The sequence below is a fragment of the Ornithorhynchus anatinus genome, chromosome 2, assembly GCF_004115215.2.
Source record: "Ornithorhynchus anatinus isolate Pmale09 chromosome 2, mOrnAna1.pri.v4, whole genome shotgun sequence".
In the NCBI taxonomy this organism is placed as follows: domain Eukaryota; kingdom Metazoa; phylum Chordata; class Mammalia; order Monotremata; family Ornithorhynchidae; genus Ornithorhynchus; species Ornithorhynchus anatinus.
The window spans coordinates 26,959,549-26,975,419 of record NC_041729.1 but is presented as its reverse complement, the minus strand read 5'-3'; the positions used below and the strand labels follow the sequence as shown (position 1 = coordinate 26,975,419).

General features: G+C 58.2%; 1 protein-coding gene across 1 annotated transcript; it reads left to right on the top strand.

The window, feature by feature from the left end:
* Positions 1-350: 350 nt before the first annotated feature.
* MAPK3 (mitogen-activated protein kinase 3) lies at positions 351-15,649 on the top strand. The gene is made up of 10 exons (XM_029058128.1): positions 351-401; positions 7,313-7,470; positions 8,655-8,837; positions 10,819-11,008; positions 11,471-11,587; positions 11,954-12,068; positions 12,367-12,498; positions 12,911-13,020; positions 13,176-13,324; positions 14,814-15,649. Exons 1-9 carry the CDS (start codon positions 351-353, stop codon positions 13,296-13,298), a joined length of 1,179 nt encoding a protein of 392 aa, XP_028913961.1. The 3' UTR covers positions 13,299-13,324; positions 14,814-15,649.
* The last annotated feature ends 222 nt before the right edge of the window (positions 15,650-15,871 follow it).

Below are 15,871 nucleotides of genomic sequence, written 5' to 3'. Positions count from 1 at the left end.
CACATTTTACAGCTGAGGTAACTGAGGCCCAGAGAAGTGAAGCGACTTGCCCAAGCTCACACAGCACACAAATGGCAAAGCCGGGATTAGAACCCACAGGCTTCTGACTTGTAGGCCCCTGCTCTATCCACTAAGTGCTTGGCAGACGGTAAGTTCTTAACAGATACTGTTATTCTTATGACGATCAAAGACCACGATTATTAGGAAGCAGACAATAGGCACGAGGTGGCAAAATACAGAAGTGCGAGCGGGGTAGATCAGAGAATTAAATCAATCAAGCGAATAAATATTTCGTTGACAAATCCAAGTAGGAGCTGAGGAGGAGGATGGTGGCTCGCCCAGGTAGGGCAATGGCCCTGGACAAGATGGCTTTTGAAATGGCTCTGAAGGAGGGGCACGATGTGATTTAGCAGAGAGCTGAGTGGGGAGGGAGTTCCAGATAAGGGAACTCAGCAGAAGCAGGGTGAGACCGAGGGCCGGCAGTCCTGAAGCAAGGGTTTTGGGGGGCTTTGGGGGGCCCCTGAGGGCTGAGCCGGCTCTCAGATTCTAACCAGGAAGACCCAGAGAGGATTTCTAGAGAAAGTGGTTGGGGCGGGGGAGGACGGAGAGGATTTAAGAACAAAAGTTTCTTTCCTTCTGCCTTGTCATTCTAATACTTGACTCTGAGTAGCTCCGTGGCTCGGAGCCACTTAGGACAAAGGAATTTCCATGAGTCATAGAATCCAGTGCAGCCAACATAATAGCCCTCACCGGTTCCCGGGAGCCCCGGGCCCCCTAAAGATCAATCGATCACTCAATCAGTGGCATTTCGTGAGCGTTTACTCTGCGCTGAGCACTGTTCTAGGCACTTGGAAGAGAACAAGACAGTAGAGTCGCCAGACGCATCCCCGGCCTCCAGGTAGCTCACAGTCCAGAGGGGGAGACAGATGTCAAAATAAATTACTGATAAGGGAATTGGAGATATCTATATATAGATAGTTATCTATCTATATATCTATATATATATATATCTTGGTGCTGTGGGGCTGGGGGTGGTTCGGTTCCAAGGACACAGGCCACATGGAAGGGAGGACGGATAGGAGAAATGAAGGCCTTGTCAGGGAAGGCCTCTTGGAGGAGGTGTGATTTTTAGTAAGGACTTTGGAGGGGGGCTGTCAGGGGATTATTATTATTATCGGTTAGTATTTATAATGTACTTACTATGTCCAAAGCATTACGCCAGATGCTAGGGTAGACACGAGATGATCAGATCGAACACCATCCCCGTCCCTCCTGGAACTCACCGTGCTAATAACGACGATAACGGTATTGGTTAAGCACTCACCGTGCGTCGAGCACTGTTCTAAGCGCTGGGGCAGATACACGTTGATCAGGTCGGACACAGTTCACGTCCCACATGAGGTTCACCGTCTGTGGAGGAAGGAGAACAGATATTCAATCTCTATCTTGCAGTGGAGGAAACCGAGGGACAGGAAATCTAGAAGAGATCGGTATAACAGATTCCCCATTTTACAGATGGAGGAACTGAGGCCCCCAGAGGCTGACTCGCTCAAGGTCGCGGCAGGCAAGGGGCAGGGTTGTTTCTCCCGACTTCCCATCCTTTGCTCTTTGCATTAGGCCACCTGGATATGGGGATTCGGAGCAGTTGCCTCAGTGCAACTACGGTTAATCCAAGATCTGGTCAGAGGCAGGGGAATTGAGAGCAAGAGACAATTAAGAGGTTTGCTTTGGAGAAATCTGCTCTTGTCTTTGTTTGTAAGGGTCAAATAGGATAGAGAGGAACCAGCGGAACTCAGAGACCCACTAAATGAGCCAGGTGAGTGAGGGTAAGATGTCCGAGGTACAGGACCACTCCCGGGTTGTGGTAAACCGAGGCGAGCGTGAGCTTGCGGGTCGGGGAGAAAGGTGATGGGGGAAACAGTGATGGGAAAGTTAGGAGGACGGGAGAGCTGAGGAAGAAAGATGAGTCTTTAGTTTGGGCCAGGTTCAGTTTAAGTTGCCAAGGATCTCACCCACTCACTAACTTGGGCGCGTGCTTGATCTCATCATCACTAGGCTTTGGGCCCATCTCTAAACTCACCAACTCTGAATTACCACTCTCTGACCACCGCGTCCCATCCTGGCTTCTCTCCTCACCACTCCTTTCCAGCAAAAGCATCCCCTCCCCCCACAGAGACCCCCGGCCTCCTCCTCCAAATTAGCATCAGCCAGGTCCGCCCTCCCCACCCACTCCTCCAGAGCTCCTCTTACCACTGTGCTTTGCTCTCGCCTCTTCGGCATCCCCGCCTGCAACTAGAGAAGCAGCCAGCGGGGCCTAGAGCACCGTCCGGGGAGTCAGAAGGACCCGCGTTCTGCCACGTGACTGCTGCGTGACCTTGGGGAAGTCACTTCACTTCTCTGTCACCTCAGTTACCCCGACTGTAAAATGGGGATTAAGACCGTGAGCCCTATGTGAGACACGGACTGTGTCCAACCTGGTAACTCTGAATCAACCCCAGGGCTTAGAACAGTGCCTGGCACATAGTCAGCGCTTTACAAATGCCGTTAAAAAAAAATCCAATCAATCAATCAATTGTATCACACGAAATCCACCAGATCACAACCCTCCCCGCTTTCAAAATCGTCTTCCCCCGCCCCGACACCTCCTCTACCTCCTGGCACGGAAGCATTCCCTAAATGAATTCTCAATCTGGACGGGTCACACGTTTACCAACTCTTTTATAGTGTACTCACCCAAGCACCTAGTACAGTATTCTGCACCTAGTAAGTGCCCAATAAATGTAATTTATTGATTGAATCCTCCCACCCAAAGGCACGTCATCTTCTTTAACACTTATGTCCACGTGGTCTTCCTTAGCCGCCGTTGCGTATGTCGAACGTAGTCTTATTCATTCATTTATTTCTCTACCACTCTTTCCTTACTCTCGTTATTCTAGCTGAATCTGTGGCTTTCCTCCTACCCGCGATACTCACCAGCAGCCTGACTGATTCCACCTACGACTAGAGGCTGTAGGCATCTTCTGCCCACCCCGGTCTGCAGGTTCCCAGTCTGCCGTGCCTTTAGAAAACAGTGCGAGACACAACTACTTAAATTGGCACCGAAAAGATGCCATCCAATTTTAGTACCCTACCAATCTCCAGGTCCACAGTGGCAGGGGGATAGCTGGCTCAGAGGAGGCAGCCCGGACCCGGGGATTCAGAGGGTCATGGGTTCTAATCCCGGCTCCGCCACTTATCTGCTCTGTGACCCTGGGCAAGTCACTTCACTTCCTCTCTGCCTCAGTTACCTCATCTGTAAAACGGGGGATGAGACTGGGAGGCCCACATGGGACAGGGGCTGCCCCCAACTCAATTTGCTTGTATCCACCCCAGCGCTTAGTCCAGAGCCTGGCACGTAGTAAGCACTTAACAAATTCTATCACTATTATTACCCTTTAAGCACTGGATATTTATTCCACCCTCAGCCCCTCGGCACTTACAGACCAGTCCATAATTGATTTTAACGTCTGGCTCCCTCTCTAGAGAAGCACCGTGGCTCAGTGGAAAGGGCGAAGGCTTGGGAATTGGAGGTCATGCGTTCGAATCCCGGCTCTGCCAGCCGTGTGACCGTGGGCAAGTCACTTCACTTCTCTGGGCCTCACTTCCCTCATCTGTAAGATGGGGATGAAGACTGTGAGCCTCATGTGGGACAAACTGATTACCCTGTATCTACCCCAGCGCTTAGAACAGTGCTCTGCACATAGTAAGCGCTTAACAAATACCGACATTATTATTATTATCTAGACAGTAAGCTCCTGGTGGGCAGGGAATGTATCTACCAACACTACTGTATTGTACTCTCCCAAGCACTTACTACAGCGCTTTGCACCCAGTAAGCACTCAATCAGTACTACTGATTGACTGACATCCTAGAAGAGGTTTTGCACAGAAATTTCAACCCTCGGGGCCTCTTCTGAACCAGGGCTCTTCTCCCTCTGTGACTCCTACTTGAAGTCCCCTCTCTGTCTGATCGACTCTGTCCTCCTCAGATAGTCGTTTGGCTAGAAACTCCCGATGCGTTAGCACCAACTCTCTGCCTAGTCTCTAGATGGTGAGGGTCTGGCCGTTTCGGCTCCCAACCGGAATCGGATGGACGTGCCCGCCGCTAATTCTGCTCCGTAAGGTGGTGCTTCAGGGGTGCCACGTGCTATCAGAACGTTTCTTACCACCACAACGCCCGGCATTCTTCTCCCGCCAGGGTCGGAACTGGCTGCAGGGGAGCGGGATCGAGATCTTGGCGGGTGTCTGACTCTGGCTCGAGTCCCGCCAGGTCTCGGTTTTGGTGGTGGAGGCGGGGGGTGAGGGCTTCATTGGCCACCCCGCCCCACGGAGCCTCATCGACAGTGCTCTCCGGTCCTGGATTGATGTTCAGGCGGGCACCGCAGCTGGGGGCGAAGAGCCTGGAGGACGGGGTGGAGGGGCCATTCGCATTTGGACAGACCTCCCTCGGACAAGGGAGGGCGAGTTGGGGAAGACTGGCTGGCAAGGAACGAGGCCGGGGGTCCGATAGCTGTGTCACCCCCCTTCCCAGAGGAAGACTCCCTTGGGGGTAAAGCAGCGTGGCTTAGTGGAAAGAGCCCGGGCTGGGGAGCCGGAGGTCATGGGTTCTAATCCCGGCTCCGCCACCTGTCAGCTGTGTGAATTTGAGCGAGTCGCTTCACTTCTCGGGGCCTCAGTTCCCTCACCTGAAAAATGAGGATTAAGACTGTGAGCCCCACATGGGACAAGCTGATGACCTCGTATCAACCCCAGCGCTCGGAAGAGTGCTTGGCACACCGTAAGCGCTTAACAAATACCATCAATATTATTATTATTACTAAACACCACCGGACGGTACGAAGGGGGCAGACGGGGGAGGGACAGCGTCACGGAACGTGGGAAACGGTCCCCGGCGTGAGCCCGGCCGGAGGAGAGACGTGGCCTCCAAGGGCGATGGTGATGTAGAAGGAGATGAAAGGAGGGCTTAATCAGGGAAGGCCTCGTGGAGGAGATGTGCTTTCACTAAGGCTTTGTACGGGGCAAGGGGGAGAGGGATTGTCTGTCTGCTCTGAAGGTGGAGGGGGTTCTAGGCCAGATGTCTTGTCTTGTTTTTGTTTCATTCTGTTTTGCTCTGCCATCTGTCTCCCCCAATTAGACCGTGAGCCCATCGTTGGGCAGGGGATGGTCTCTGTTGCTGAACTGTCAATTCCAAATGCTTAGTCCAGTGCTCTGTGCCTAGTAAGCGCTCAAGAAATACTCTTGAATGAATGAATATGGCCTAGGAGATAGAGCACAGGCCTGGGAGGGGGAAGACCTGGGTTCTAGTCCCAGCTCCCCCGCCTGCCTGCTGTTTGACCTCGGACAAGTCACTTCTCTGGGACTTGTCAGGGGTAGAAGGGGGATTAAGATTGGGGGGTGGGGGGGGGGGCTATGTGCCGCCTGATCGTCTTGCACCTACGCCGGCACTGAGTCCAGTCCGGTCTATTCCTTCATTCAGGAGTATTTATTGAGCGCTTACTATGTGCAGAGCACCGGACTAAGTGCTTGGAATGGACCACTGGGCAATGGATAAAGATCATCCCTGCCCAGTGATGGGCTCACAGTCTCATCGGGGTAATAATAATAATAATGATGGCATTTGTTAAGCGCTTACTACGTGCAGAGCACTGTACTAAGCGCTTGGAATGGACCATTAGGCAACAGAGAGAGACCATCCCTGCCCAATGAGGGGCTCACCATCTAATCCGGGGAGACAGATGGACAGAAACGAGAGAACATCATCACGATAAATGGAATGAAGAGGATGGACACCTCATTCACAAAATAAATATGGGAATAAATAATAGATACAAATGAGCACGGGGCTGAGGGGAAGGAACAGAGGGAGAGGGGGCTTAGCTAAAGGGGAGGGAGCAGGTGGGCGACGAAGAAATAGGAGCCTCACGAGGGACCACCTGCTGACCCTGTATCTCCCCCAGCGCTTAGAACAGTGCTCCGCACAGAGGAAGCGCTTAACAAATACCAACACTAGTATCCCGACTCGCCCCTTGTCAGCTGCGTGACCGTGGGCGAGTCCCTTCGCTTCTCTGGGCCTCGGTTCCCTCATCGGTAAAAGTAACGTCGGTATTCGTTAAGCGCTTACTATGTGCCGAGCACCGTTCTAAGCGTTAGGGTGGACACAGGGGAATCAGGTTGTCCCACGTGGGGCTCACAGTCTTCATCCCCATTTTCCAGATGAGGTCACTGAGGCCCAGAGAAGTGAAGTGACTCGCCCACAGTCACCCAGCTGACAAGTGGCAGCGCTGGGATTCGAACCCATGACCTCTGGCTCCGAAGCCCGGGCTCTTTCCACCGAGGACTGGGAGCCTCACGTGGGACAACCTCTCCCCCAGCGCTCCGCACCTAGTAAGCGCTTGACGAATACCACCATGCTTATTATCACCAACACGTTATTAGAGGAGAAGCAGCGAGGCCCAGTGGAAAGAGCGTGGGCTTGGGAGTCAGAGGTCATGGGTTCGAATCCCCGCTCCACCACTTGCCAGCCGGGTGACTGTGGCCAAGTCCCTTCCCTTCGCCGGGCCTCAGTGACCTCATCTGTCAAATGGGGATGAAGCCTGGGAGCCTCCCGGGGGACCACCTGATCACCTCGTCTCCCCCAGCGCTCAGAACAGTGTTCTGCACGTAGTCAGCGCTTCACAAATGCCACCATTTATTTATTTAATCCGATCGGACGGCGCGCCCGTCAAACGGCAGGGACCGTCTCCATCTGGTGCCGACTTGTTCATTCCAAGCGCTTAGTCCAGCGCTCGGCACAGAGTAAGCGCTCAATAAATAGCAGTCAGAGGTCATGAGTTCGACTCCCGGCTCTGCCCCTTGTCCGCTGTGTGACTGTGGGCAAGTCCCTTCACTTCTCCGGGCCTCAGTTCCCTCATCTGTCAAATGGGGATGAAGACTGGGAGCCTCCCGTGGGACCACCTGATTCCCCCGTCTCTCCCCCAGCGCTTAGAACAGTGCTCGGCACATAGGAAGCGCTTAACAAATACCAACATTATTATCATTATTATTAAATACTATCGAAAAATTGTCAGTGGGGCGGAGGAGGCCGCTGAGGCGAGGGGGCGCGCATGCGCGCCGGGCGGGGTCGTGGAGGGCGGTGCGAGGCGGTGGGGGGGGGCGGGCGGCGTCCCGTGCGTGATGACGTAGGCGGGGGCGCGTCCCGGGGGGAGGGAGGGAGGGAGGGAGGGGAGCGGAGATGGCGGCGGCGGCGGCGGCGGGGCCGGGAGCGGGAGCGGCCGAGGGGGGCGGGGGCGGGGCCGGGGAGGCGGCCGGAGCCGACGGGCCCGGCCCGGGGGTCCCGGGCAAGGTGGAGACCGTCAAGGGGCAGCCGTTCGACGTGGGGCCGCGCTACACCGAGCTGCAGTACATCGGGGAGGGCGCCTACGGCATGGTCAGGTACGCCCGGGCGGACGGGACGAGGGGGGGGACGGGACAGGACCGGCCGCCCCCGCCGCCGCCCCCGCCGCCGCTCCTGCCCGGGGAAGAGGGGAGGAGATGGAGATGGTGGCCAGGATGGGGCTGGTCCTTCCGGGCTGCCGCTTCTCCTTCGGCCCCGGCGCGGAGCCCCACCCCCGGCACCCCCCCCCCCACCCCAACAATAACACTCGGCCCGGGACGGACGGACCGACCCTTTTCCTCCCCTTCCTTTCCCTCGGGATGCTCGCCTCTCCCCACCTTTTCCGTTAGTCTCCCGGCGCCTGTGGGCCCCGACCGGTTGGCCCCAAGCCCTCCCCGGAGCCCCTCCCGGCGCCCCGTTTTGCGCGGGCCCCTCGGCCCGGCTTGGCTGAGCTCGGCCCGGGCCCCGATGACGGACGGTGTAACGGAGCCCGGCGGGGCTGCCGCGGGCCCTATCGGCCCGGCCCTCCCTCCGCCCGCCTCTCCGCCCAACCCGCTCTCCACCCCTCTCTCCACCCTTCCGTCCATCCCTCCCTTCATCCCTCTCTCCACCCCTCCGTCCATTCCTCCGTCCACCCCTACCGTCCATCCATCCCTCCCTCCCTCCATCTCTCCGTCCATCCCTCCCTCCATCTCTCCGTCCCTCCCTCCCTCCCTCCCCTCCTCCGTCCATCCCTCCGTCCATCCCTCCGTCCATCCCTCCGTCCATCCCTCCCTCCACCCCTCCCTCCACCCCTCCCTCCACTTCTCCATCCATCCCTCCATCCACCCCACTCTCCATCGCTCCATCCACCCCTCTCTCCGTCCCTCCATCCACCCCTCTCTCCATCCCTCCATCCACCCCTCTCTCCATCCCTCCAACCATCCCTCCCTCCACCCCTCCATCCCGTCCATCCCTTCATCCCTCCCAGGCTCTCACTTTGAGGTCCCACTTTGCAGCCCCCCGGCCCGGCCCCAGGCAGCAGGAAGGAGCCGGTGGTGTTTACCGGCAGGCCCAGACCTCCCCGGGCCCCCCGACTGGGCTCAGCCCCGCCTCCCCTCCCCGGTCCGTCGAACTCCAAGCCCCCCGCCAGTTGCCGCCCGCCACCCCCACCCTGGCCCGCTCTCCGCCCGGTCCCCTGACCGCCGGCTCCGTAATTCCCCGCCTCCCTCGAACCTCCTCTCCGCGCCCTCCGTCCCCACAGCTCGGCGTACGACCATGTGCGGAAGGCCCGGGTAGCCATCAAGAAGATCAGCCCTTTTGAGCATCAGACCTACTGCCAGCGCACGCTGCGAGAGATCCAGATCTTGCTGCGCTGCCGCCATGAGAATGTCATTGGCATCCGCGACATCCTGCGGGCTCCCGCCCTGGAGGCCATGCGGGATGTGTATCCTTAACCTCCTTGTCCACCTCCCCCTCCCTTGGGGGGCGGGCGGGTCTCCCTTCCCCGGAGCCCTCGTAACCCCGTCTTCCTCCCCTTCCCCGAGGTCACGCCGTCTTCTCGCCCGTCCCCGTCCTGTCCCCTCCCGTCAGCGACTCTGCCCTTCCTTTCCCCGTCCCTCCCGCCCCGCAGACGGGAGGAAAGGAAATCCTTCTCTCCTCGTCCCCTTTTTAACTTCCGGGAGCGGGCGGGGGCATCCCACCGAAAAGGATCCCCGTGTGACTCTTCTCCACGGGAAGAGGGTCACCCAACTCGGGCAGAGTGTCCCAGAGTCCTTTCCCATCCCTCCTCATCTTTCTGCCTTCCCCTCAGTTTTCTCTCCCGGGGCTCGAAAGGAAGCGTCACATCAGTAGTAACGTTTATTTAATGCATCAGTGTGCGCAGTGTGTGAAGCGGTTTAGTGACCGTGGGGAAGAGTCCAGAGATTGGCCCTCAAGAGATTGCAGTCTAGAGGAGGGGGGAGGGAGGAGGCGTGATTCAGTCCGTGGTACCTATCGAGTGACTGTGGTGTGCCGAGCACTGTACTGAGCGCCCCGGGGAGTAGATTAGAGTTGGTAGACCCTGTCCCTGCCCTCAAGCGGCTGCCGATCGACCGGGAGAGGCGAGCACAGAATTACAGAGAGAAGGAAAGGGGAAAAGTAGATCCGTAGGTAGATGAGCGAGTATTTATGACCGGCACGTACGTGCCCACGGAAAAGGGGGTGGGGAAGGAAGGAGGGGAAAAAAGGTCACATTGGGCATCATAATAAAAACGATAACAGTAAAGATAACAGTTCGCTACTGCCCAGCGGGATGAGCCTCGACTCCCGTTTCCTTCCCCGGCTCCACGGTACAAAAGTCTCTTCCTGTTCTCAGCTGCCCCCCAGCTCTGACCAACATCTTCTCCTTCCCCCAAGTGCTGAGATTTGTATTGGCTTCTGCCCAAGGAGCCAAGTTTCCACCCTCCTGAAAATGCTCCCCCGGCCCGTCTCAGAGCCCCTTTAGAAGAGGAGAGGAGACGGGTCTAGAGACGGGGCCTTTGGCCGGTCACTTCCTCTATCTTGATTGCCGAGGCAAGCAGAGAGGGGTGGGTCCTGGAACTTTACACGTTCTGGGAATCGGAGGCCCGGGCCCTGCTTGAGCCCGACCGGCACGGGTCCTAGCCGCAGCGGGGGTGGCTGGAAACAACCATAATAATGATAATAGTCACTGTGATATTTATTAAGCGCTTACTACGGGCCAAGCATGGTACTGAGCGAAGAGAAGCAGCGTGGCTCAGTGGCAAGAGCCCGGGCTTGGGAGTCAGAGGTCATGGGTTCAAATCCCGGCTCTGCCACTTGACAGCTGTGGGACTGTGGGCAAGTCACTTCGCTTCTCTGTACCTCAGTTACCTCATCTGTAAAATGGGGATTAAGAGCATGAGCCTCACGTGGGACAACCCGGTTACGCCGTATCTCGAACAGCGCTTAGAACAGTGCTCTGCACATAGTAAGCGCTTAACCAATACCAACATTATTATTACTAGGGTAGGTAGAGTATGTGCAGATGGGACGAATCTCCCCGTCTCCTCGTCCCCACGTAGGGCTCACAGTCTCAGAAACCTGTGAGGGACGGCCGGGGGCGCGGGCCTCCGGGAGGCAAGTTTCTGGCCACTTCGGGCTTGTGCCAAGCACTGAGTGTTCAACCGCCGTCATCCCGAAACAGATGGGCACGGAGGCTGGCGGGCACGGGCCCAGCTGGATCGACTTGGCGCCACCTGACCCGGTCCCAGGCGCCCGGGGCCCGGTGGAACCCGCGGGCTCTCTTCAGCCCAGGGAGGACTCAGTGTGCCGACGTTCAGGCCTCCTACGCCCCGTTTCACCGGCCCCGCCTCCCCCGGCCACGGCTCCGTCCTGTTTCTTCTCCTTGACCCCCGACTCCTGCTGGCCTCCCCACTTGCCCTCCCCAGCTACATCGTGCAGGACCTGATGGAAACAGACTTGTATAAGCTGCTCAAGAGCCAGCAGCTGAGCAACGACCACGTCTGCTACTTCCTGTACCAGATCCTGCGGGGCCTCAAGTACATCCACTCGGCCAATGTGCTCCACCGAGACCTCAAGCCGTCCAACCTGCTCATCAACACCACCTGCGACCTCAAGGTCGGGAGCAGAGCTCATCACCTCTCCCCCCTATTCCTCTACGCCACCTTTGACCTCCCACTCAAGGAGTCCCTTCTTTCCGGCCCTTGGATCAACCGGACACTCCGGTGTCCTAAATCGAACCCCCCCCCCCCCAATTAATCAGTCAATGGTATTTATTGAGCACTTGGTCGTATTTATTGAGCGCTTGGTGTGTGCAGAGCACAGTGCTAAGCGCTTGGGAGAGTACGGTCTAGAGCAATAAACGGACACATTCCCCGCCCACAACGAGCTTACGGTCTAAAGGAGCAAGAGCAGAGCACTGTACTAAGCGCTTGGGAGAGTAGAATATAACAAAGTCGACAGAAAGGTTCCGGGCCCGCGACGAGCCGACAGTCTAGAAGGGGAGCGAGGGATTCATCCCCTCCTCCTGCAGCCCCGAGGCCGGAAGCCCTGACCCCCTTCTCCGCCGGTGCCTTCCAGATATGTGACTTCGGCCTGGCCCGGATCGCCGATCCTGAGCACGACCACACAGGCTTCCTGACGGAGTACGTGGCCACCCGCTGGTACCGGGCACCGGAGATCATGCTCAACTCGAAGGTGAGGACCGCCCTCCGCCCCCACCCAGCCACCGTGAGGCGGCAGGGGCAGGGCGCGGCCCAGAACGGGGCTCGAGTTTGTACCGATGCCTAAGAGGAGGAGGCAGCTGGGCAAACGGGAGGGAGGGAGGGGGAGATGACTGGGGAAAAGCCCCTCGGTCACGATCCATCTGGATATGAGGGTGGAGGGAAGCCGTCACCCCGGGGCCCGGAGGTGGGGAGGGGCAGAGAGAGTCCGGGAGGCGGGGAGGGGGTCCCCGGACGTGAGACCTCGCTTGGGTGTAGCCGGCCGGAAATATCGGCCATGGAGAGTGGGGCCCGCCGAAGGCGCCGACTCCCCGGTACTGAGCCCCTCCCGCTCCCTCAGGGCTACACAAAATCCATCGACATTTGGTCTGTGGGTTGCATCCTAGCTGAGATGCTCTCCAACCGCCCCATCTTCCCTGGGAAGCACTACCTGGACCAACTCAACCACATCCTGGGTGAGTGAGGGCTGACCACCAGAAAGGAGGGCTCGGGGCCTGGGAAGCCCAATGGAGGAGCAGGCTTTTGAGGGAGAGGGGGTGTTCGAGCGGGCTGTGAAGCTGGTTAAAACGGGCACAGGCGGGGCTGAGTTCTCGTCTCTGCCCCCGAGACCCCCTGGCCGTCCGGCAGTCGGACTCCGTTCCCGGTGGGGCCGTTTCCCCGAGAGGTTATGGGAGGCGGGTGGGCTGAACCCGGACTTCCCGAACCCCATCTCACCCCTCTGTCCTCAAATGCCTCTCCGCCTCCCCCCGCCAGGCATCTTGGGCTCCCCGTCCCAGGACGACCTGAACTGCATCATCAACATGAAGGCGCGGAACTACCTGCAGTCCTTACCTCTCAAGCCCAAGGTGCCGTGGGCCAAGCTGTTCCCTAAGGCCGACCCCAAAGGTGAAGGGTCGGGAGAGGCCCGTGGAGGGGATGGGAAAGCCCCAGGTGGGGAGTCCGGGGCAAAGAAGGGACTGTGTGTGTGTGTGTGTGTTTGTGGGATGAGGCGGGGGGGGGGGAGTGCAAGGAGAAGCAGTGTGGCCTCCACTGACAGAGCTTAGACTCTGCCAGCTCTCACCTTTCTTTAGTCTAAAGAGGAAGAGGCATTAGGAAAGAGGATGAGGTTGAGGGGTGGGGTCGCCTCAAAAGATCTGGGGTCTGAAGCTCTGGAGACCGAGCCCCAAGGGGACTGCGGTATGGGGCGGGGGTGGGGATGCTGAAGACGTGTCTGGGGCCGGGCCCGGCGACGCCCCGCGATGGGAGTCGAGGGGGAGGGCTCCCGGGCGCCGTGGATAACCTCTCTGGCTTCTGCTAGCTCTGGACCTCCTGGACCGGATGTTGACCTTTAACCCCAACAAGCGCATTACAGTGGAGGAGGCCCTGGCCCACCCCTACTTGGAGCAGTACTACGACCCGACGGACGAGGTGGGGCCCGTGGGCGGCGGCGGGGGAATTGGGCGCTGAGGGAGGAGGCGGCGATCCCCCCCCCCGAGCGGGATGTGGTCCAGGGGAAGGGGGAGGGCTGCAGCCAGGGTTCGGGGAAGATGAGAGAGTAGCCCCTGACCCTGCCCTCCTCCCAGCCAGTGGCGGAGGAGCCCTTCACTTTTGACATGGAGCTGGACGACCTGCCGAAGGAGCGGCTGAAGGAGCTCATATTCCAAGAGACGGCACGCTTCCAGCCTGGGCACCCTGGAGCGCCCTGAGACGGAGACTTGCCCTCAGAGGCCTGGTTAGTGTCCCCTGCCCGGTGGGCAGACACACACACGCAGACACTCCCTCCCTCTCTCTCTTTCTCTTTCCCCACCCCTTTCCATGTATGACTTGGGCTAACTTTCAGCACCTTTCCTTCTTGAGAAGGATTTGCAATAAACTGCTGTATTTGTTCAGTGCTTACAATTTGCCAGGCACCGTACTAAACGCTGGGGTGGATACAAGCAAATCAGGTCGGACACGGTCTCGGTCCCCGTTTTACAGAGGAGTTAACTGAAGCCCAGAGAAGCAAAGTGACTTGTCCGAGGTCACACAACAGACAAGGGGCAGAGCTGGGATTAGAACCCAGTCCTTCTGAGTCTCAGGCTCGTGCTGTAGCCCCTGGGCTTGGGAGATGTGACGACTAGGTGGTGACTAGGTGAGACCACGGGTCTGCAGGCCCAGCTGGAGCCCCCAGGACCTGGGAGAACTCCAGGGTTCCAAACCTTTTGCCCTGGGGATGGGGCGGGGAAACCATGAGTGGACCCGTCCCGTTCTTGCGTTCCCCATACTGCCAAGGGAACCTGGAGGAATGCCCTCGGCCCCAAACCCCACCACTCACTCCCAAAGTTAGGGGGAAGAGAGCCTCTCCTCTCCCTGGCCCTTTTCTCTCTCAGAGTTGGGATTATAAACCTTTCTGGGCCTCAGTTACCTCATCTGTAAAAATGGGGATTAAAAAATGTGAGCCCCACGTGGGACAATCTGATCACCCTGTATCCCCCCCAGCGCTTAGAACAGTGCTCTGCACATAGTAATACCATAATTATTATTACTCTGAACCCCCAGGTTAACCTAGGCTCACTCAGATGGGGACTCAGTTGGGCACAAGGTTAATCTCGAAAATGGGTTTATGGGGCCGCAGCTGTTAATTAAAACTGCCTCGATTCCTCTCTTGAGATGTCTGGCCGTGAGTCATCCTTGAGTCCCTCCCTCCTTGGCTTGTTCAAACCCTCTTTTCACTCCTTTTATACTCACCACCTCCAGCCCCGAACTTTAGCGTTTCTGTCCTTAAGGGCGTGAGAAGCAGCCCGGCCTAGCGGCTAGAGCCCGGGCCTGGGAGTCAGAAGGACCTGGATTCTCATCCCCCCTGTGCCACTTGTTTGCTGTGTGACCTTGAATCACTTCGAGTCACTTCGCTTCCCTCTGCCTCAGTTACCTCTACTGTAAAACGGGGATGAAGACCCTGAGCCCCGTAGGGGCCGAGGATTGTGTCCAACCTGATCAGCTCGTATCTACCCCGGTGCTTAGCGCAGTGCGGGGCACATAGTAAACGCTTAACAGGTACCGTAAGAAACAAACCGCAAAAAACCACCCGAAAGTTCTCTGCGGAGCGGAGTTTAATCTGACCCGGTAAGAATTGAAGGAACGGAATGACTCCCGCCCCCGGCCAGTTTACCTCCTCAGTCCTCTGCGGGTGCTCGCGTCTGCCTTGAGTGTCGTCTCAGCCTCTCTTTCTCTCTCCCCTCCAGGGTCTCTATCCTGCCTGCCCCCTCCCCGCTGGACTGTTTGAAAACTGGACGCCGCTCACGCCCTGGCCTCCCAGCCCAGACATAAGGGCAACTGGGGGGCCTGGTTTCCCCCACTTGTAATGTGCTTTGCCCAGAGCCAGACTCGCTTCCCCTCTTCCCTCCAAGGGAAGCCCGAAGCCCCCCGCCCCGCCCCCTCCCCTCCTCCATCAGGGGGAGCCTGGACCAAACCTCACTCCGACCTAGCAAGTTTTGCCCCCATGTCCATCTCTCTTGGGTGACCGTCCCTGCTTCTCCCTCCCCTCCTAGCCTGGGGACCCCCCTGCCCCGGGGCGGGGCCCGAGCTTCCGGGAGGGGCCTAGGAGGGACCCGGAGAGGGTGCCGCCCCCTCACTCTTCGAATAACCATCTCCTTTCTGAAGGGCTAATGCTGCCTCTCTGCCTCGAACCCCGAAAATCCACCTCGCGCGTGGTGAGCCGGCAGTTGAGGAGGGCCTGGGCCCTTGCCTTGCGTCTGCCTTCCAGCATGAAACATTCCTGACTCAAGGGCTAGTTTGGGGTTTGGGTGGGTGAGGGGACGGGGGGTTCTGAGGAGAGGGGCTCGGGCCCCTGGCCCGGGCGCTCCCCGCCGGCCCCCTTTACCTTCCTGTGCCTGCCACGGCTGCCACGAATACCCCATCGGCCCGGGGGAGAGCCTCCGCTGCTTGTGTGTGTGGGTCTGTGTGTGTGTGGGGGGGAAGGGAGAGACCACCAGCCAGCTCTCCCCACGGTTAGGGGATCTGGACTAGAGTCTCCCTGCTCCTGTATCTAATATATAAATCTATAGATGTGTATACCGCCCCGCCCGTCTCGGCCTCAGTCTGTCTGCCGTTGCCCCCAACCCGGTCCGGAGCCCCAGATGCGCAGGGAGGGCGGAGGGGAGGGGAGAGGAGAGTCCCCGCCAGTATTTCCATCCAGGAAATCCGGTCCACCCCAATGGCTCTTCTGGGAGGGGAAGGGAGGGGACCTCTCCGATTTGAGGGAGGAAAAACAAGGTGACTGGATGGAGAAGAAAAGAGGGTA

Coding starts and splice junctions, on each gene's coding strand:
- MAPK3 (XM_029058128.1), top strand. CDS start 351: ATGGCCCTGGACAAGATGGCTTTTGAAATGGCTCTGAAGGAGGGGCAC. Junction 11,009..11,470: donor ACACCACCTGCGACCTCAAG/GTCGGGAGCAGA, acceptor GGTGCCTTCCAG/ATATGTGACTTCGGCCTGGC. Junction 12,499..12,910: donor CCCTAAGGCCGACCCCAAAG/GTGAAGGGTCGG, acceptor GGCTTCTGCTAG/CTCTGGACCTCCTGGACCGG.